This window comes from Salvelinus namaycush, chromosome 2 (assembly GCF_016432855.1).
Source record: "Salvelinus namaycush isolate Seneca chromosome 2, SaNama_1.0, whole genome shotgun sequence".
NCBI lineage: Eukaryota > Metazoa > Chordata > Actinopteri > Salmoniformes > Salmonidae > Salvelinus > Salvelinus namaycush.
In genome coordinates, this window is record NC_052308.1 from 72079008 (window position 1) to 72101238 (window position 22231).

Consider the following 22231-nt stretch of genomic DNA (forward strand, 5'->3'; position numbering starts at 1 on the left):
GTGGTCACTTATGCATTTATGCCTAGAAGGCCAGCATCCTGGAGTCTCCTCTTCACTGTTGACTTTGAGACTGGTGTTTTGCTGGTACTTTTAATGAAGCTGCCAGTTGAGGACTTGTGAGGCGTCTGTTTCTCAAACTAGACACTCTAATGTACTTGTCCTCTTGCTCAGTTGTGCACCGGACCTCCCACTCCTCTTTCTATTCTGGTTAGAGCCAGTTTGCGCTGTTCTGTGAAGAGAGTAGTACACAGCGTTGTACGAGATTTTCAGTTTCTTGGCAATTTCTCGCATCGAATAGCCTTAATTTCTCAGAATAAGAATAGACTGACGAGTTTCAGAAGAAAGTTCTTTGTTTCTAGCCATTTTGAGCCTGTAATCGAACCCACATTCTGATGCTCCAGATACTCAACTAGTCTAAAGAAGGCCAGTTTTATTGCTTCTTTAATCAGGACAACAGTTTTCAGCTGTGCTAACATAATTGCAAAGGGGTTTTTTAATGATCAATAAGCCTTTTAAAATGATAAACTTGGATTAGCTAACACAATGTGCCATTGGAACACAGGAGTGATGGTTGCTGATAATGGGTCTCTGTACGCCTATGTAGATATTCCATAAAAAATCTGCCGTTTCCAGCTACAACAGTCATTTACAACATTAACAATGCCTACACGGTATTTCTGATCAATTTGATGTTATTTTAATGGACAAAACATTAGATTTTCTTTCAAAAAAGATGACCCCAAACTTTTGAATGGTAGTGTGTGTGTGTCATCAAAGTCAGAGCTAGTAAGGGGGGAAAACACACACTCCTCATCTCCACACACACCTTGTGTCCACTCTCACACACACTCCTCATCTCCATACACACACACCAGGGATGCAAACTAGTCACCTTTCGGCGAAATTTGCCATTTTGATTCCAAAATAGGTGACCTATGTGATTCGTTTAAATCCGATGAGAAACGTGAGGGGGGGGGGCTTTGGATCATTACTGGCTGTATGCAATGCTCAGCCAATAGTTCACATAACAGAATGCAGCACGCGACTGAAGAGAGAAGAGACAACCAATTTGCTAGTTACAGCATCAGCGCGCGCTCTGGAAAGAGCGGAGAGTGGAATGGCAGTTTGCCAGTTAACTTACAGCAGCGCGTCCCTTGAACCATAACGAAGAGGTAACGTTAGGTGAGAAGCCTGACCACGGAGACGGGGGTGAAGAGGTAACGTTAGGTGAGAAGCCTGGCCACAGAGACGGGGGTGAAGAGGTAACGTTAGGTGAGAAGCCTGGCCACAGAGACGGGGGTGAAGAGGTAACGTTAGGTGAGAAGCCTGACCACAGAGACGGGGGTGAAGAGGTAACGTTAGGTGAGAAGCCTGGCCACAGAGACGGGGGTGAAGAGGTAACGTTAGGTGAGAAGCCTGGCCACAGAGACGGGGGTGAAGAGGTAACGTTAGGTGAGAAGCCTGGCCACAGAGACGGGGGTGAAGAGGTAACGTTAGGTGAGAAGCCTGACCACGGAGACGGGGGTGAAGAGGTAACGTTAGGTGAGAAGCCTGACCACAGAGACGGGGGTGAAGAGGTAACGTTAGGTGAGAAGCCACGGAGACGGGGGTGAAGAGGTAACGTTAGGTGAGAAGCCTGGCCACAGAGACGGGGGTGAAGAGGTAACGTTAGGTGAGAAGCCACGGAGACGGGGGTGAAGAGGTAACGTTAGGTGAGAAGCCTGGCCACGGAGACGGGGGTGAAGAGGTAACGTTAGGTGAGAAGCCTGACCACGGAGACGGGAGTGAGAAGGTGATGAAGCGTACTTCATGAACTGTAACTGAAAAACAACTGGCATTTGGAAAGTTTGAGGTGAGGGAGAAAGTGTGGTGGAACAACTATTTTTAGCGTTAAGTGTCTTGCCATCTGGATGGGATTCTCCATTAGCTAACCAGAGAAATGTTGAGCAACATTGAGCCAACTGAACTAGTCAATTAAATCCTCATCTCCACACACACCTTGTGTCCCCACTCTCACACCGCTCCCTCTCTCACACCCCTCCCTCTCTCTCACACACCTCCCTCTCTCTTGTTCCAGACACATCTTCCTGGGGTTCACTAAGTGTGGTCGTTACGTGCTGTCCTACACCAGTGACTGTGGAGAGGACGATGACTTCTCCTTCTACACCTATCACCTCTACTGGTGGGAGTTCAACCTACACAGCAGACTCAAACAGGTAGGTTGGACCGACTGGGAACCATCTCCAGTGCCGTCCGTATGGCCTAAAGAGATGTGGACCAGCAGAACAGACCTACTACAGTACATGGACTGACTGTATGTAGCCTAAACCAACCAGGAAGTGGTCTCCAGTGCCGTCCGTATGGCCTAAAGAGATTTGGGCCAGTAGAACAGACCTACTACAGGACATGGACTGACTGTAGCTTAAACCAACCAGGAAGTGGTCTCCAGTGCCGTCCGTATAGCAGTAATGAGGTGGATGATGTGTTGCTGATTGGCCTGTCAACAGTTACACTAGCTACAATGGTGAGGAGATGGAGATGATTTCATCCCTCTCTTTCATCATTCTGTTGTCCCATTTTGCCTTTTTTTTATATTTTTTTACTTATCATCTCTTCATCTCTCTTCTCTCTCTCCATCCCCCTCCTCGCTCCATCCCCCTCCTCTCTCCATCCTCCTCTCTCTCTCTCCTCTCCATCCTCCTCTCTCTCTCCTCTCCATCCCTCTCTCTCCATCTCCCTCAGGTGCACCATGTGCGTCTGTTTACAGGTGAGGACATCTACAGTGATCTCTACCTGACAGTGTGTGAGTGGCCCAACGACCACTCCAAGATCGTCATCTTTGGCTTCAAGTAAGACATCAAGCCAGCGTACATTTGGTCTTTGTAGAGATGTCTGTGATCAGATCAGTGACTGGACATTTCTGTATGTTCTCTCTTTCTCTCCCTCCCTCCTTTTTTCCCTCCCACACCCCTACACTCTACCCTCCCTTCACCATACTCTTCTCTCTTTCTCTCTGTCAGTACTCGTAGCTCCAGCTCAGTGTTGATGAATCTGATGATGAGTGATGAGAACAACAGAGATATCTACATCACCATCGCCTCCATGCCTCCTCCCAGACCCTGCTCTCAGTGCTGCCCTACAAACACCTCTACCATACACACAGGTACACACACACACACACACTCAGACCCTGCTCACAGTGCTGTCCTACAAACACCTCGACCATACGCACAGGTACACACACACACATACACTCTCAGACCCTGCTCACAGTGCTGTCCCACACCTCTACCAAACCACAGGTACACACACATACACTCTCAGACCCTGCTCACAGTGCTGTCCCACACCTCTACCATACCACAGGTACACACACACACTCTCAGACCCTGCTCACAGTGCTGTCCCACACCTTTACTATACCACAGGTACACACACACACACACTCTCAGACCCTGCTCACATTGCTGTCCCACACCTCTACTATACCACAGGTACACACACACACTCTCAGACCCTGCTCACAGTGCTGTCCCACACCTTTACTATACCACAGGTACACACACACACACACTCTCAGATCCTACTCACAGTGCTGTCCCACACCTTTACTATACCACAGGTACACACACACACACACACTCTCAGACCCTGCTCACAGTGCTGTCCCACACCTCTACTATACCACAGGTACACACACACACTCTCAGACCCTGCTCACAGTGCTGTCCCACACCTCTACTATACCACAGGTACACACACACTCTCAGATCCTACTCACAGTGCTGTCCCACACCTCTACTATACCACAGGTACACACACACACTCTCAGACCCTGCTCACAGTGCTGTCCCACACCTCTACTATACCACAGGTACACACACACTCTCAGACCCTGCTCACAGTGCTGTCCCACACCTCTACTATACCACAGGTACACACACACTCTCAGATCCTACTCACAGTGCTGTCCCACACCTCTACTATACCACAGGTACACACACACTCTCAGACCCTGCTCACAGTGCTGTCCCACACCTCTACTATACCACAGGTACACACACACTCTCAGGTTATATGTTGAACAGTCTCTCTAGGTAGTGGAGAGTGTCTGGAACATGGCTATATGTTGAACAGTCTCTCTCTCTCTCTCTCTCTAGGTAGTGGAGAGTGTCTGGAACATGGCTATATGTTGAACAGTCGGTACCAGGTGGTCTATCCCTTCCCTACCTTCCAGCCTGCCTTCCAGTTGAAGAAAGACCAGGTGATCTTCCTCAACACCTCCTATTCCCTGGTGGCCTGCTCTGTGTCCCTCTGTCCAGGTAGGAGACATCACAAACACACATTGAACACACACTTCATCTTTCTGGTTCAGTTCAATTTCTCTCTACCCCTTCTCTCTTTCTGTCTCGTTCATTTTCCCTCTCTTTCTTGTTTCTCCTTTGATGATATGACTATCTCCCGTCTCCTGTGGGATGTTACTAAGTCTCGTCTCCTGTGGGATGTTACTAAGTCTCGTCTCCTGTGGGATGTTACTAAGTCTCGTCTCCTGTGGGATGTTACTAAGTCTCGTCTCCTGTGGGATGTTACTAAGTCTCGTCTCCTGTGGGATGTTACTAAGTCTCGTCTCCTGTGGGATGTTACTAAGTCTCGTCTCCTGTGTTGTCAGCAGGTGAGCAGGGTCATTCCTCTCAGATCTTGTTCAGAAAGAGAGCCACAGCACCCACCTCAGAACATCAATCCACTCCATCGCCCTCTTCATCCTCTTCCTCTCACGGGTCTCCCGACAGCCGCCCGCTAACCGCCAAACCAAGCCCCGCCCCTCTTTCCCCTAGCCAATCACAAGCTGCCGCCCGGGCGCGAGAGTTCGCCGCCGACCTCTTCAGACGTGCCCAGGGAGGAGGGAGGGAAAACGAGGGAGGCGAGAGGAGAGGGAAAACGGAGGGAAGCGAAGTAGGAGAGGAGGCCGTCGTGACTGAGAGAGAAGGGGTGAGCGTGGAGAGGGATAGAGAACAGAGGGAAGACACACAAACGGATCAACTGACTAGCGCACCACAGACTTCCACTTCAGCTGGGAACCAAAGTTTGTTGCGACCTTTGCAGGAGGACTCTATTCAGTGTAGTGCGGTGATGTCTCCTGCCTCCTCCTCCTCCTCGTCCCCCCCCACTCCTCATTCTTCTCAGGAAGTAGGCTGCAGCGAGCCGGGATATGTCAATTACACCCGCTTGCAGTACCGCATGCCACAGCCGGGGGCGCCAGAGCAGGATGCAGGAGGTGAGACACAGACACACTGTAGAATAAATGTTTTCACATGTAACTCACAATGTGCTTGGTCATGTAAATAGGAAGCTGAAACCCCTCCCTCTTTTTCTGTCTCGCCCTCTATTTCTGCTCACCCCTATCCCTCTCTCTCTCCCTCCCTCCCTCTCTCTCTTACCTCACCCCTCACTCTCTCTCCCTCTATCCCTCTCTCTTCCCTCATCCCTCCCTCTATCCCTCTCTATCTCTCTTCCTTCACTCTATCCCTCTATCTCTCGCTCCCCTCTTCCCTTTCTCCCCTCACTCTTTCTTCCCTCCATCTCTCTGTCTTCACCTCTATCCCTCCCTCCCTCTCTCTAGGTTATGAGGATGATAAGGTCCAGCTGCCCTTCACTGTGACTGACCTGAAGGGACGCAACCTACAGCTGGTCACTGGGCCCCACAACGGACAGGTGTGTGTGTGTGTGTGTGTGTGTGTGTGTGTGTGTGTGTGTGTGTGAGAGAGAGAATAAAATACAGCCGTAGCAATGGAGATGACTAGATCAGCAGAAGGAGGGAAATAAGAGAGATTTGTCTGAGACACAGGACCTGTGTGTGTGTTAGTGTTTAGACCTGCAGTAAACCAGAACATGCTACTGTGTGTGTGTCCTACAGAGTGTGTGTGTGTGTGTGTCCTACAGAGTGTGTGTGTGTGTCCTACAGAGTGTGTGTGTGTGTCCTACAGAGTGTGTGTGTGTGTCCTACAGAGTGTGTGTGTGTGTTAGTGTTTAGACCTGCAGTAAACCAGAACATGCTACTGTGTGTGTGTCCTACAGAGTGTGTGTGTGTGTCCTACAGAGTGTGTGTGTGTGTCCTACAGAGTGTGTGTGTGTTAGTGTTTAGACCTGCAGTAAACCAGAACATGCTACTGTGTGTGTGTCCTACAGAGTGTGTGTGTGGAGCAGTTGACTCTGGACTTTGAGTACCTGATCAACGAGGTGATCCGGAGCGACGCCCGCTGGGCTCCTCAGTTCTGTTCCTTCAACGACTACGACGTTGTTATACTGGAGGTACTATACACTGTAGACCTCTATACACACTGTAGACCTCTATACACTGTAGACCTCTATACACTGTAGACCTCTATACACTGTAGACCTCTATACACTGTAGACCTATATACACTGTAGACCTATATACACTATAGACCTCTATACACTGTAGACCTCTATACACTGTAGACCTGTATACACTATACACTGTAGACCTCTATACACTGTAGACCTCTATACACTGTAGACCTCTATACACTGTAGACCTCTATACACTGTAGACCTCTATACACTATAGACCTCTATACACTGTAGACCTCTATACACTGTAGACCTGTATACACTATACACTGTAGACCTCTATACACTGTAGACCTCTATACACTGTAGACCTCTATACACTATAGACCTCTATACACTGTAGACCTCTATACACTATACACTGTAGACCTCTATACACTGTAGACCTCTATACACTGTAGACCTCTATACACTGTAGACCTCTATACACTGTAGACCTCTATACACTGTAGACCTCTATACACTGTAGACCTCTATACACTGTAGACCTGTATACACTGTAGACCTCTATACACTGTAGACCTCTATACACTGTAGACCTCTATACACTGTAGACCTCTATACACTGTAGACCTATATACACTGTAGACCTCTATACACTGTAGACCTCTATACACTGTAGACCTCTATACACTGTAGACCTCTATACACTGTAGACCTCTATACACTGTAGACCTCTATACACTGTAGACCTCTATACACTGTAGACCTCTATACACTGTAGACCTCTATACACTGTAGACCTATATACACTGTAGACCTCTATACACTGTAGACCTCTATACACTGTAGACCTCTATACACTGTAGACCTCTATACACTGTAGACCTCTATACACTGTAGACCTCTATACACTGTAGACCTATATACACTGTACACTGTAGACCTCTATACACTGTAGACCTCTATACACTATACACTGTAGACCTCTATACACTGTAGACCTATATACACTGTAGACCTCTATACACTGTAGACCTCTATACACTGTAGACCTCTATACACTGTAGACCTCTATACACTATACACTGTAGACCTCTATACACTGTAGACCTCTATACACTATACACTGTAGACCTCTATACACTGTAGACCTATATACACTATACACTGTAGACCTCTATACACTGTAGACCTCTATACACTATACACTGTAGACCTCTATACACTGTAGACCTATATACACTATACACTGTAGACCTCTATACACTGTAGACCTCTATACACTATACACTGTAGACCTCTATACACTATACACTGTAGACCTATATACACTATAGACCTCTATACACTATAGACCTCTATACACTATAGACCTATATACACTGTAGACCTCTATACACTATACACTGTAGACCTATATACACTGTAGACCTCTATACACTGTAGACCTCTATACACTGTAGACCTCTATACACTGTAGACCTATATACACTGTAGACCTATATACACTATACACTGTAGACCTCTATACACTGTAGACCTCTATACACTATACACTGTAGACCTATATACACTATAGACCTCTATACACTATACACTGTAGACCTATATACACTGTAGACCTCTATACACTGTAGACCTCTATACACTGTAGACCTCTATACACTGTAGACCTCTATACACTATACACTGTAGACCTATATACACTATAGACCTCTATACACTATAGACCTCTATACACTGTAGACCTCTATACACTGTAGACCTCTATACACTATAGACCTATATACACTGTAGACCTCTATACACTATACACTGTAGACCTATATACACTGTAGACCTCTATACACTGTAGACCTCTATACACTGTAGACCTCTATACACTGTAGACCTCTATACACTGTAGACCTCTATACACTGTAGACCTCTATACACTGTAGACCTCTATACACTGTAGACCTCTATACACTGTAGACCTCTATACACTGTAGACCTCTATACACTGTAGACCTATATACACTGTAGACCTCTATACACTGTAGACCTCTATACACTATACACTGTAGACCTCTATACACTGTAGACCTATATACACTGTAGACCTCTATACACTGTAGACCTCTATACACTGTAGACCTCTATACACTGTAGACCTCTATACACTATACACTGTAGACCTCTATACACTGTAGACCTATATACACTGTAGACCTATATACACTATACACTGTAGACCTGTATACACTATACACTGTAGACCTGTATACACTGTAGACCTATATACACTATACACTGTAGACCTCTATACACTGTAGACCTATATACACTGTAGACCTATATACACTGTAGACCTGTATACACTATACACTGTAGACCTGTATACACTGTAGACCTCTATACACTGTAGACCTATATACACTGTAGACCTATATACACTGTAGACCTATATACACTATACACTGTAGACCTGTATACACTGTAGACCTCTATACACTGTAGACCTATATACACTGTAGACCTATATACACTATACACTGTAGACCTGTATACACTATACACTGTAGACCTGTATACACTGTAGACCTCTATACACTGTAGACCTATATACACTATACACTGTAGACCTGTATACACTGTAGACCTCTATACACTGTAGACCTATATACACTGTAGACCTGTATACACTGTAGACCTCTATACACTGTAGACCTATATACACTGTAGACCTATATACACTGTAGACCTATATACACTATACACTGTAGACCTATATACACTATACACTGTAGACCTATATACACTGTAGACCTCTATACACTATACATTGTAGACCTGTATACACTGTAGACCTATATACACTATACACTGTAGACCTGTATACACTGTAGACCTCTATACACTGTAGACCTCTATACACTGTAGACCTATATACACTATACACTGTAGACCTGTATACACTATACACTGTAGACCTGTATACACTATACACTGTAGACCTATATACACTGTAGACCTCTATACACTGTAGACCTCTATACACTATACACTGTAGACCTATATACACTATACACTGTAGACCTGTATACACTATACACTGTAGACCTGTATACACTATACACTGTAGACCTGTATACACTGTAGACCTCTATACACTGTAGACCTCTATACACTGTAGACCTATATACACTATACACTGTAGACCTGTATACACTATACACTGTAGACCTATATACACTGTAGACCTCTATACACTGTAGACCTATATACACTATACACTGTAGACCTGTATACACTATACACTGTAGACCTGTATACACTATACACTGTAGACCTATATACACTATACACTGTAGACCTCTATACACTGTAGACCTCTATACACTGTAGACCTGTATACACTATACACTGTAGACCTGTATACACTATACACTGTAGACCTCTATACACTGTAGACCTGTATACACTATACACTGTAGACCTGTATACACTGTAGACCTCTATACACTATACACTGTAGACCTCTATACACTGTAGACCTCTATACACTGTAGACCTATATACACTATACACTGTAGACCTGTATACACTATACACTGTAGACCTGTATACACTATACACTGTAGACCTGTATACACTGTAGACCTCTATACACTGTAGACCTCTATACACTGTAGACCTATATACACTATACACTGTAGACCTGTATACACTATACACTGTAGACCTATATACACTGTAGACCTCTATACACTGTAGACCTATATACACTATACACTGTAGACCTATATACACTATACACTGTAGACCTCTATACACTGTAGACCTCTATACACTGTAGACCTGTATACACTATACACTGTAGACCTGTATACACTATACACTGTAGACCTCTATACACTGTAGACCTGTATACACTATACACTGTAGACCTGTATACACTGTAGACCTCTATACACTATACACTGTAGACCTCTATACACTGTAGACCTATATACACTATACACTGTAGACCTCTATACACTGTAGACCTCTATACACTGTAGACCTATATACACTATACACTGTAGACCTGTATACACTATACACTGTAGACCTATATACACTGTAGACCTATATACACTATACACTGTAGACCTCTATACACTATACACTGTAGACCTCTATACACTATACACTGTAGACCTATATACACTATACACTGTAGACCTATATACACTGTAGACCTATATACACTGTAGACCTATACACACTATACACTGTAGACCTATACACACTATACACTGTAGACCTATATACACTATACACTGTAGACCTCTATACACTATACACTGTAGACCTCTATACACTATACACTGTAGACCTATATACACTGTAGACCTATATACACTGTAGACCTATATACACTATACACTGTAGACCTATATACACTATACACTGTAGACCTATATACACTATACACTGTAGACCTATACACACTATACACTGTAGACCTATATACACTATACACTGTAGACCTCTATACACTATACACTGTAGACCTCTATACACTATACACTGTAGACCTATATACACTGTAGACCTATATACACTGTAGACCTATATACACTATACACTGTAGACCTATATACACTATACACTGTAGACCTATACACACTATACACTGTAGACCTATATACACTATACACTGTAGACCTATATACACTGTAGACCTATATACACTATACACTGTAGACCTATATACACTGTAGACCTATATACACTATACACTGTAGACCTATACACACTATACACTGTAGACCTATATACACTATACACTGTAGACCTATATACACTGTAGACCTATATACACTATACACTGTAGACCTATATACACTATACACTGTAGACCTCTATACACTGTAGACCTATACACTGTAGACCTGTATACACTATACACTGTAGACCTATATACACTTTAGACCTATATACACTATACACTGTAGACCTCTATACACTGTAGACCTGTATACACTGTAGACCTGTATACACTGTAGACCTGTATACACTGTAGACCTCTATACACTGTAGACCTATATACACTGTAGACCTGTATACACTATACACTGTAGACCTATATACACTGTAGACCTATATACACTATACACTGTAGACCTCTATACACTGTAGACCTGTATACACTGTAGACCTGTATACACTATACACTGTAGACCTATATACACTGTAGACCTATATACACTGTAGACCTCTATACACTGTAGACCTATACACACTATACACTGTAGACCTATACACACTATACACTGTAGACCTATACACACTATACACTGTAGACCTATACACACTATACACTGTAGACCTATACACACTATACACTGTAGACCTATACACACTATACACTGTAGACCTATACACACTATACACTGTAGACCTGTATACACTGTAGACCTCTATACACTATATATACTGTAGACCTGTATACACTGTAGACCTCTATACACTATACACTGTAGACCTCTATACACTACACACCTATATACAATATACACTGTAGACCTATATACACTATACACTGTAGACCTCTATACACTATACACTGTAGACCTATATACACTGTAGACCTATATACACTGTAGACATATATACACTATACACTGTAGACCTATATACACTGTAGACCTATATACACTGTAGACCTATATACACTGTAGACCTATATACACTGTAGACCTATATACACTGTAGACCTATTAACACTATACACTGTAGACCTATATACACTATACACTGTAGACCTATATACACTGTAGACCTGTATACACTATACACTGTAGACCTGTATACACTATACACTGTAGACCTGTATACACTATACACTGTAGACCTGTATACACTATACACTGTAGACCTGTATACACTATACACTGTAGACCTGTATACACTATAGACCTGTATACACTGTAGACCTCTATACACTATAGACCTGTATACACTATATACTGTAGACCTATATACACTATACACTGTAGACCTGTATACACTATACACTGTAGACCTATATACACTATACACTATATACTGTAGACCTATATACACTATAGACCTGTATACACTATAAACTGTAGACCGATATACACTATACACTGTAGACCTATATACACTATACACTGTAGACCTGTATACACTATACACTGTAGACCTGTATACACTATACACTGTAGACCTGTATACACTATAGACCTGTATACACTATACACTGTAGACCTCTATACACTATAGACCTGTATACACTATATACTGTAGACCTATATACACTATACACTGTAGACCTGTATACACTATACACTGTAGACCTGTATACACTATACACTGTAGACCTATATACACTATACACTGTAGACCTGTATACACTATACACTGTAGACCTATATACACTATACACTATAGACCTGTATACACTATATACTGTAGACCTATATACACTATAGACCTGTATACACTATATACTGTAGACCTATATACACTATACACTGTAGACCTATATACACTGTATACACTATACACTGTAGACCTATATACACTATACACTGTAGACCTGTATACACTATAGACCTGTATACACTATACACTGTAGACCTCTATACACTATAGACCTGTATACACTATATACTGTAGACCTATATACACTATACACTGTAGACCTGTATACACTATACACTGTAGACCTATATACACTGTAGACCTCTATACACTATAGACATGTATACACTATACACTGTAGACCTCTATACACTATACACTGTAGACCTGTATACACTATACACTCTAGACCTATATACACTGTAGACCTATATACACTATACACTGTAGACCTATATACACTGTAGACCTATATACACTATACACTGTAGACCTGTATACACTGTAGACCTGTATACACTATACACTGTAGACCTATATACACTGTAGACCTATATACACTATAGACCTGTATACACTATATACTGTAGACCTATATACACTATACACTGTAGACCTATATACACTATACACTGTAGACCTGTATACACTATACACTTTAGACCTGTATACACTATACACTGTAGACCTGTATACACTATAGACCTGTATACACTATACACTGTAGACCTCTATACACTATAGACCTGTATACACTATATACTGTAGACCTATATACACTGTAGACCTGTATACACTATACACTGTAGACCTGTATACACTATACACTGTAGACCTATATACACTATACACTGTAGACCTGTATACACTATACACTGTAGACCTGTATACACTATACACTGTAGACCTGTATACAATATATACTGTAGACCTATATACACTATAGACCTGTATACACTATATACTGTAGACCTATATACACTATACACTGTAGACCTATATACACTATACACTGTAGACCTGTATACACTATACACTGTAGACCTATATACACTATACACTGTAGACCTGTATACACTATAGACCTGTATACACTATACACTGTAGACCTCTATACACTATAGACCTGTATACACTATATACTGTAGACCTATATACACTATACACTGTAGACCTATATACACTATACACTGTAGACCTGTATACACTATACACTGTAGACCTATATACACTGTAGACCTCTATACACTATAGACATGTATACACTATACACTGTAGACCTCTATACACTATACACTGTAGACCTGTATACACTATACACTCTAGACCTATATACACTGTAGACCTATATACACTATACACTGTAGACCTATATACACTGTAGACCTCTATACACTATACACTATAGACCTCTATACACTGTAGACCTCTATACACTATACACTGTAGACCTATATACACTGTAGACCTATATACACTATACACTGTAGACATCTATACACTACACTGTAGACCTATATACACTGTAGACCTATATACACTGTAGACCTATATACACTGTAGACCTCTATACACTGTAGACCTCTATATACTATACACTGTAGACCTCTATACACTATACACTGTAGACCTGTATACACTATACACTCTAGACCTATATACACTGTAGACCTATATACACTATACACTGTAGACCTATATACACTGTAGACCTCTATACACTATACACTATAGACCTCTATACACTGTAGACCTCTATACACTATACACTGTAGACCTCTATACACTATACACTGTAGACCTATATACACTGTAGACCTATATACACTATACACTGTAGACATCTATACACTACACTGTAGACCTATATACACTGTAGACCTATATACACTGTAGACCTATATACACTGTAGACCTCTATACACTGTAGACCTCTATATACTATACACTGTAGACCTCTATACACTATACACTGTAGACCTGTATACACTATACACTCTAGACCTATATACACTGTAGACCTATATACACTATACACTGTAGACCTATATACACTGTAGACCTCTATACACTATACACTATAGACCTCTATACACTATACACTATAGACCTCTATACACTGTAGACCTCTATACACTATACACTGTAGACCTCTATACACTATACACTGTAGACCTATATACACTGTAGACCTATATACACTATACACTGTAGACATCTATACACTACACTGTAGACCTATATACACTGTAGACCTATATACACTGTAGACCTATATACACTGTAGACCTCTATACACTGTAGACCTCTATATACTATACACTGTAGACCTCTATACACTATACACTGTAGACCTGTATACACTATACACTCTAGACCTATATACACTGTAGACCTATATACACTATACACTGTAGACCTATATACACTGTAGACCTCTATACACTATACACTATAGACCTCTATACACTGTAGACCTCTATACACTATACACTGTAGACCTCTATACACTATACACTATAGACCTATATACACTGTAGACCTATATACACTATACACTGTAGACATCTATACACTACACTGTAGACCTATATACACTGTAGACCTATATACACTGTAGACCTATATACACTGTAGACCTCTATACACTGTAGACCTCTATACACTGTAGACCTCTATACACTGTAGACCTCTATACACTGTAGACCTCTATACACTGTAGACCTCTATACACTATACACTATAGACCTATATACACTATACACTATAGACCTATATACACTGTAGACCTATATACACTATACACTGTAGACCTATATACACTATACACTGTAGACCTATATACACTATACACTGTAGACCTATATACACTATACACTGTAGACCTATATACACTGTAGACCTATATACACTGTAGACCTATATACACTATACACTGTAGACCTATATACACTATAGACCTATATACACTGTAGACCTATATACACTATAGACCTATACACACACACACACACACACTGTAGACCTATACACACTATACACTGTAGACCTACACACACTATACACTGTAGACCTACACACACTATAGATATATATACAAACAGTTGAAGTCGGAAGTTTACATACACTTAGGTTGGAGTCATTTAAAACAAATTTTCAACCACTCCACAAATTTCTTGTTAACAAACTATAGTTTTGGCAAGTCGGTTAGGACATCTACTTTGTGCATGACACAAGTCATTTTTCCAACAATTGTTTACAGACAGATTATTTCACTTATAATTCACTGTATCACAATTCCAGTGGGTCAGAAGTTTACATACACTAAATTGACTGTGCCTTTAAACAGCTTGGAAAATTCCAGAAAATGATATCATGTCTTTAGAAGCTTCTGACAGGCTAATTGACATCATTTGAGTCAATTGGAGGTGTACCTGTGAATGTACTTCAAGGACTACCTTCAAACTCAGTGCCTCTTTGCTTGACATCATGGGAAAATCAAAAGAAATCAGCCAAGAACTCAAACTAATTGTAGACCTCCACATATCTGGTTCAGCCTTGGGAGCAATTTCCAAATGCCTGAAGGTACCACGCTCATCTGTACAAACAATAGTACACAAGTATAAACACCATGGGACCATGCAGCCGTCATACCGCTCAGGAAGGAGACGTGTTCTGTCTCCTAGACATGAACGTACTTTGGTGCGAAAAGTGCAAATCAATCCCAGAACAACAGCAACGGACCTTGTGAAGATGCTGGAGGAAACAGGTACAAAAGTATCTATATCCACAGTAAAACGAGTCCTATATCGACATAACCTGAAAGACCGCTCAGCAAGGAAGAAGCCACTGCTCCAAAACCGCCATTAAAAAAAGCCAGACTACGGTTTGCAACGGCACATGGGGACAAAGATCGTACTTTTTGGAGAAATGTCCTCTGGTCTGATGAAACAAAATTGTGTATGAATACACTCTACAAGCTGTGTGTATGAATACACTCTACAAGCTGTGTGTATGAATACACACTCTACAAGCGTGCACACTTACACACTGTGTGTATGAATACACTCTACACACACTCACATCGGGTCAGACAGTAATGGTGTGTATTGTGTGTGTGTGTGTGTGTGTATCAGGTGTGTCCAGAGACTAACACAGTGGTGATCAACATTGGGCTGCTGCTGCTGGCATTCTCCAACCCTGAAGAGGAACACTGCAGGTAACTACACTACACACACACACACACATGTATTTTTTAGTAAAGCCACGCTTCATCCCAGCTTGAACAAAAAAGACAATTGTGGCTAGTAACCTGGTGAGGTGTTCTGGGGTCTGGAGGGCTGTTTTCCTCTGTTTTCCTGGCTAGTCACCTGGTGAGGTGTTCTGGGGTCTGGAGGGCTGTTTTCCTGGCTAGTCACCTGGTGAGGTGTTCAGGGGTCTGGAGGGCTGTTTTCCTCTGTTTTCCTGGCTAGTCACCTGGTGAGGTGTTCTGGGGTCTGGAGGGCTGTTTTCCTCTGTTTTCCTGGCTAGTCACCTGGTGAGGTGTTCTGGGGTCTGGAGGGCTGTTTTCCTGGCTAGTCACCTGGTGAGGTGTTCTGGGGTCTGGAGGGCTGTTTTCCTGGCTAGTCACCTGGTGAGGTGTTCTGGGGTCTGGAGGGCTGTTTTCCTGGCTAGTCACCTGGTGAGGTGTTCTGGGGTCTGGAGGGCTGTTTTCCTCTGTTTTCCTGGCTAGTCACCTGGTGAGGTGTTCTGGGGTCTGGAGGGCTGTTTTCCTCTGTTTAACTGACTAGTCACCTGGTGAGGTGTTCAGGGGTCTGGAGGGCTGTTTTCCTGGCTAGTAACCTGGTGAGGTGTTCAGGGGTCTGGAGGGCTGTTTTCCTCTGTTTTCCTGGCTAGTCACCTGGTGAGGTGTTGTGGGGTCTGGAGGGCTGTTTTCCTCTGTTTTCCTGGCTAGTAACCTGGTGAGGTGTTCAGGGGTCTGGAGGGCTGTTTTCCTGGCTAGTAACCTGGTGAGGTGTTCTGGGGTCTGGAGGGCTGTTTTCCTCTGTTTTCCTGGCTAGTCACCTGGTGAGGTGTTCTGGGGTCTGGAGGGCTGTTTTCCTCTGTTTTCCTGGCTAGTCACCTGGTGAGGTGTTCTGGGGTCTGGAGGGCTGTTTTCCTCTGTTTTCCTGGCTAGTCACCTGGTGAGGTGTTCAGGGGTCTGGAGGGCTGTTTTCCTCTGTTTTCCTGGCTAGTAACCTGGTGAGGTGTTCAGGGGTCTGGAGGGCTGTTTTCCTCTGTTTTCCTGGCTAGTCACCAGGTGAGGTGTTCTGGGGTCTGGAGGGCTGTTTTCCTCTGTTTTCCTGGCTAGTCACCTGGTGAGGTGTTCTGGGGTCTGGAGGGCTGTTTTCCTCTGTTTTCCTGGCTAGTCACCTGGTGAGGTGTTCAGGGGTCTGGAGGGCTGTTTTCCTCTGTTTTCCTGGCTAGTCACCTGGTGAGGTGTTCAGGGGTCTGGAGGGCTGTTTTCCTGGCTAGTCACCTGGTGAGGTGTTCTGGGGGCTGGAGGGCTGTTTTCCTCTGTTTTCCTGGCTAGTCACCTGGTGAGGTGTTCTGGGGTCTGGAGGGCTGTTTTCCTCTGTTTTCCTGGCTAGTCACCTGGTGAGGTGTTCTGGGGTCTGGAGGGCTGTTTTCCTCTGTTTTCCTGGCTAGTCACCAGGTGAGGTGTTCAGGGGTCTGGAGGGCTGTTTTCCTCTGTTTTCCTGGCTAGTCACCTGGTGAGGTGTTCTGGGGTCTGGAGGGCTGTTTTCCTCTGTTTTCCTGGCTAGTCACCTGGTGAGGTGTTCAGGGGTCTGGAGGGCTGTTTTCCTCTGTTTTCCTGGCTAGTAACCTGGTGAGGTGTTCAGGGGTCTGGAGGGCTGTTTTCCTCTGTTTTCCTGGCTAGTCACCAGGTGAGGTGTTCTGGGGTCTGGAGGGCTGTTTTCCTCTGTTTTCCTGGCTAGTCACCTGGTGAGGTGTTCAGGGGTCTGGAGGGCTGTTTTCCTCTGTTTTCCTGGCTAGTCACCTGGTGAGGTGTTCAGGGGTCTGGAGGGCTGTTTTCCTGGCTAGTCACCTGGTGAGGTGTTCTGGGGTCTGGAGGGCTGTTTTCCTCTGTTTTCCTGGCTAGTCACCTGGTGAGGTGTTCTGGGGGCTGGAGGGCTGTTTTCCTCTGTTTTCCTGGCTAGTCACCTGGTGAGGTGTTCTGGGGTCTGGAGGGCTGTTTTCCTGGCTTGTCACCTGGTGAGGTGTTCTGGGGTCTGGAGGGCTGTTTTCCTGGCTTGTCACCTGGTGAGGTGTTCTGGGGTCTGGAGGGCTGTTTTCCTGGCTAGTAACCTGGTGAGGTATTCTGGGGTCTGGAGGGCTGTTTTCCTGGCTAGTCACCTGGTGAGGTGTTCAGGGGTCTGGAGGGCTGTTTTCCTCTGTTTTCCTGGCTAGTCACCTGGTGAGGTGTTCTGGGGTCTGGAGGGCTGTTTTCCTCTGTTTTCCTGGCTAGTCACCTGGTGAGGTGTTCAGGGGTCTGGAGGGCTGTTTTCCTCTGTTTTCCTGGCTAGTCACCTGGTGAGGTGTTCTGGGGTCTGGAGGGCTGTTTTCCTGGCTAGTCACCTGGTGAGGTGTTCTGGGGTCTGGAGGGCTGTTTTCCTCTGTTTTCCTGGCTAGTCACCTGGTGAGGTATTCTGGGGTCTGGAGGGCTGTTTTCCTGGCTAGTCACCTGGTGAGGTGTTCTGGGGTCTGGAGGGCTGTTTTCCTGGCTAGTCACCTGGTGAGGTGTTCTGGGGTCTGGAGGGCTGTTTTCCTGGCTTGTCACCTGGTGAGGTGTTCTGGGGTCTGGAGGGCTGTTTTCCTGGCTAGTAACCTGGTGAGGTATTCTGGGGTCTGGAGGGCTGTTTTCCTGGCTAGTCACCTGGTGAGGTGTTCTGGGGTCTGGAGGGCTGTTTTCCTCTGTTTAACTGACTAGTCACCTGGTGAGGTGTTCAGGGGTCTGGAGGGCTGTTTTCCTGGCTAGTAACCTGGTGAGGTGTTCAGGGGTCTGGAGGGCTGTTTTCCTCTGTTTTCCTGGCTAGTCACCTGGTGAGGTGTTGTGGGGTCTGGAGGGCTGTTTTCCTCTGTTTTCCTGGCTAGTAACCTGGTGAGGTGTTCAGGGGTCTGGAGGGCTGTTTTCCTGGCTAGTAACCTGGTGAGGTGTTCTGGGGTCTGGAGGGCTGTTTTCCTCTGTTTTCCTGGCTAGTCACCTGGTGAGGTGTTCTGGGGTCTGGAGGGCTGTTTTCCTCTGTTTTCCTGGCTAGTCACCTGGTGAGGTGTTCTGGGGTCTGGAGGGCTGTTTTCCTCTGTTTTCCTGGCTAGTCACCTGGTGAGGTGTTCAGGGGTCTGGAGGGCTGTTTTCCTCTGTTTTCCTGGCTAGTAACCTGGTGAGGTGTTCAGGGGTCTGGAGGGCTGTTTTCCTCTGTTTTCCTGGCTAGTCACCAGGTGAGGTGTTCTGGGGTCTGGAGGGCTGTTTTCCTCTGTTTTCCTGGCTAGTCACCTGGTGAGGTGTTCTGGGGTCTGGAGGGCTGTTTTCCTCTGTTTTCCTGGCTAGTCACCTGGTGAGGTGTTCAGGGGTCTGGAGGGCTGTTTTCCTCTGTTTTCCTGGCTAGTCACCTGGTGAGGTGTTCAGGGGTCTGGAGGGCTGTTTTCCTGGCTAGTCACCTGGTGAGGTGTTCTGGGGGCTGGAGGGCTGTTTTCCTCTGTTTTCCTGGCTAGTCACCTGGTGAGGTGTTCTGGGGTCTGGAGGGCTGTTTTCCTGGCTTGTCACCTGGTGAGGTGTTCTGGGGTCTGGAGGGCTGTTTTCCTCTGTTTTCCTGGCTGGTCACCTGGTGAGGTGTTCTGGGGTCTGGAGGGCTGTTTTCCTCTGTTTTCCTGGCTAGTCACCTGGTGAGGTGTTCTGGGGTCTGGAGGGCTGTTTTCCTCTGTTTTCCTGGCTAGTCACCAGGTGAGGTGTTCAGGGGTCTGGAGGGCTGTTTTCCTGGCTAGTCACCTGGTGAGGTGTTCAGGGGTCTGGAGGGCTGTTTTCCTGGCTAGTCACCTGGTGAGGTGTTCTGGGGTCTGGAGGGCTGTTTTCCTCTGTTTTCCTGGCTAGTCACCTGGTGAGGTGTTCTGGGGGCTGGAGGGCTGTTTTCCTCTGTTTTCCTGGCTAGTCACCTGGTGAGGTGTTCTGGGGTCTGGAGGGCTGTTTTCCTGGCTTGTCACCTGGTGAGGTGTTCTGGGGTCTGGAGGGCTGTTTTCCTGGCTTGTCACCTGGTGAGGTGTTCTGGGGTCTGGAGGGCTGTTTTCCTGGCTAGTCACCTGGTGAGGTATTCTGGGGTCTGGAGGGCTGTTTTCCTGGCTAGTCACCTGGTGAGGTGTTCTGGGGTCTGGAGGGCTGTTTTCCTGGCTAGTCACCTGGTGAGGTGTTCTGGGGTCTGGAGGGCTGTTTTCCTGGCTTGTCACCTGGTGAGGTGTTCTGGGGTCTGGAGGGCTGTTTTCCTGGCTAGTAACCTGGTGAGGTATTCTGGGGTCTGGAGGGCTGTTTTCCTGGCTAGTCACCTGGTGAGGTGTTCAGGGGTCTGGAGGGCTGTTTTCCTCTGTTTTCCTGGCTAGTCACCTGGTGAGGTGTTCTGGGGTCTGGAGGGCTGTTTTCCTCTGTTTTCCTGGCTAGTCACCTGGTGAGGTGTTCAGGGGTCTGGAGGGCTGTTTTCCTCTGTTTTCCTGGCTAGTCACCTGGTGAGGTGTTCTGGGGTCTGGAGGGCTGTTTTCCTGGCTAGTCACCTGGTGAGGTGTTCTGGGGTCTGGAGGGCTGTTTTCCTCTGTTTTCCTGGCTAGTCACCTGGTGAGGTATTCTGGGGTCTGGAGGGCTGTTTTCCTGGCTAGTCACCTGGTGAGGTGTTCTGGGGTCTGGAGGGCTGTTTTCCTGGCTAGTCACCTGGTGAGGTGTTCTGGGGTCTGGAGGGCTGTTTTCCTGGCTTGTCACCTGGTGAGGTGTTCTGGGGTCTGGAGGGCTGTTTTCCTGGCTAGTAACCTGGTGAGGTATTCTGGGGTCTGGAGGGCTGTTTTCCTGGCTAGTCACCTGGTGAGGTGTTCAGGGGTCTGGAGGGCTGTTTTCCTCTGTTTTCCTGGCTAGTCACCTGGTGAGGTGTTCTGGGGTCTGGAGGGCTGTTTTTCCTCTGTTTTCCTGGCTAGTCACCTGGTGAGGTATTCTGGGGTCTGGAGGGCTGTTTTCCTGGCTAGTCACCTGGTGAGGTGTTCAGGGGTCTGGAGGGCTGTTTTCCTCTGTTTTCCTGGCTAGTCACCTGGTGAGGTGTTCAGGGGTCTGGAGGGCTGTTTTCCTCTGTTTTCCTGGCTAGTCACCTGGTGAGGTGTTCTGGGGTCTGGAGGGCTGTTTTCCTCTGTTTTCCTGGCTAGTCACCTGGTGAGGTGTTCAGGGGTCTGGAGGGCTGTTTTCCTCTGTTTTCCTGACTAGTAACCTGGTGAG

The 22231-nt window shown here is 45.2% G+C and overlaps 1 protein-coding gene across 2 annotated transcripts in view; it reads left to right on the forward strand.

Annotated features, from left to right (window-relative positions):
• dcaf15 (DDB1 and CUL4 associated factor 15) overlaps positions 1-22231 on the forward strand; it is a 32226-nt gene that overhangs the window by 2612 nt on the left and 7383 nt on the right. Inside the window, exons 3-10 of one of the 2 annotated variants that reach the window (XM_038960748.1) lie at positions 2078-2216; positions 2743-2849; positions 3021-3163; positions 4161-4322; positions 4670-5275; positions 5621-5712; positions 6187-6309; positions 16869-16951. In XM_038960748.1, coding sequence (XP_038816676.1) covers positions 2078-2216; positions 2743-2849; positions 3021-3163; positions 4161-4322; positions 4670-5275; positions 5621-5712; positions 6187-6309; positions 16869-16951 — 1455 coding nt within the window. The remainder of the gene's footprint in view (positions 1-2077; positions 2217-2742; positions 2850-3020; positions 3164-4160; positions 4323-4669; positions 5276-5620; positions 5713-6186; positions 6310-16868; positions 16952-22231) is intronic. The other variant, XM_038960756.1, reaches the window with a different exon arrangement.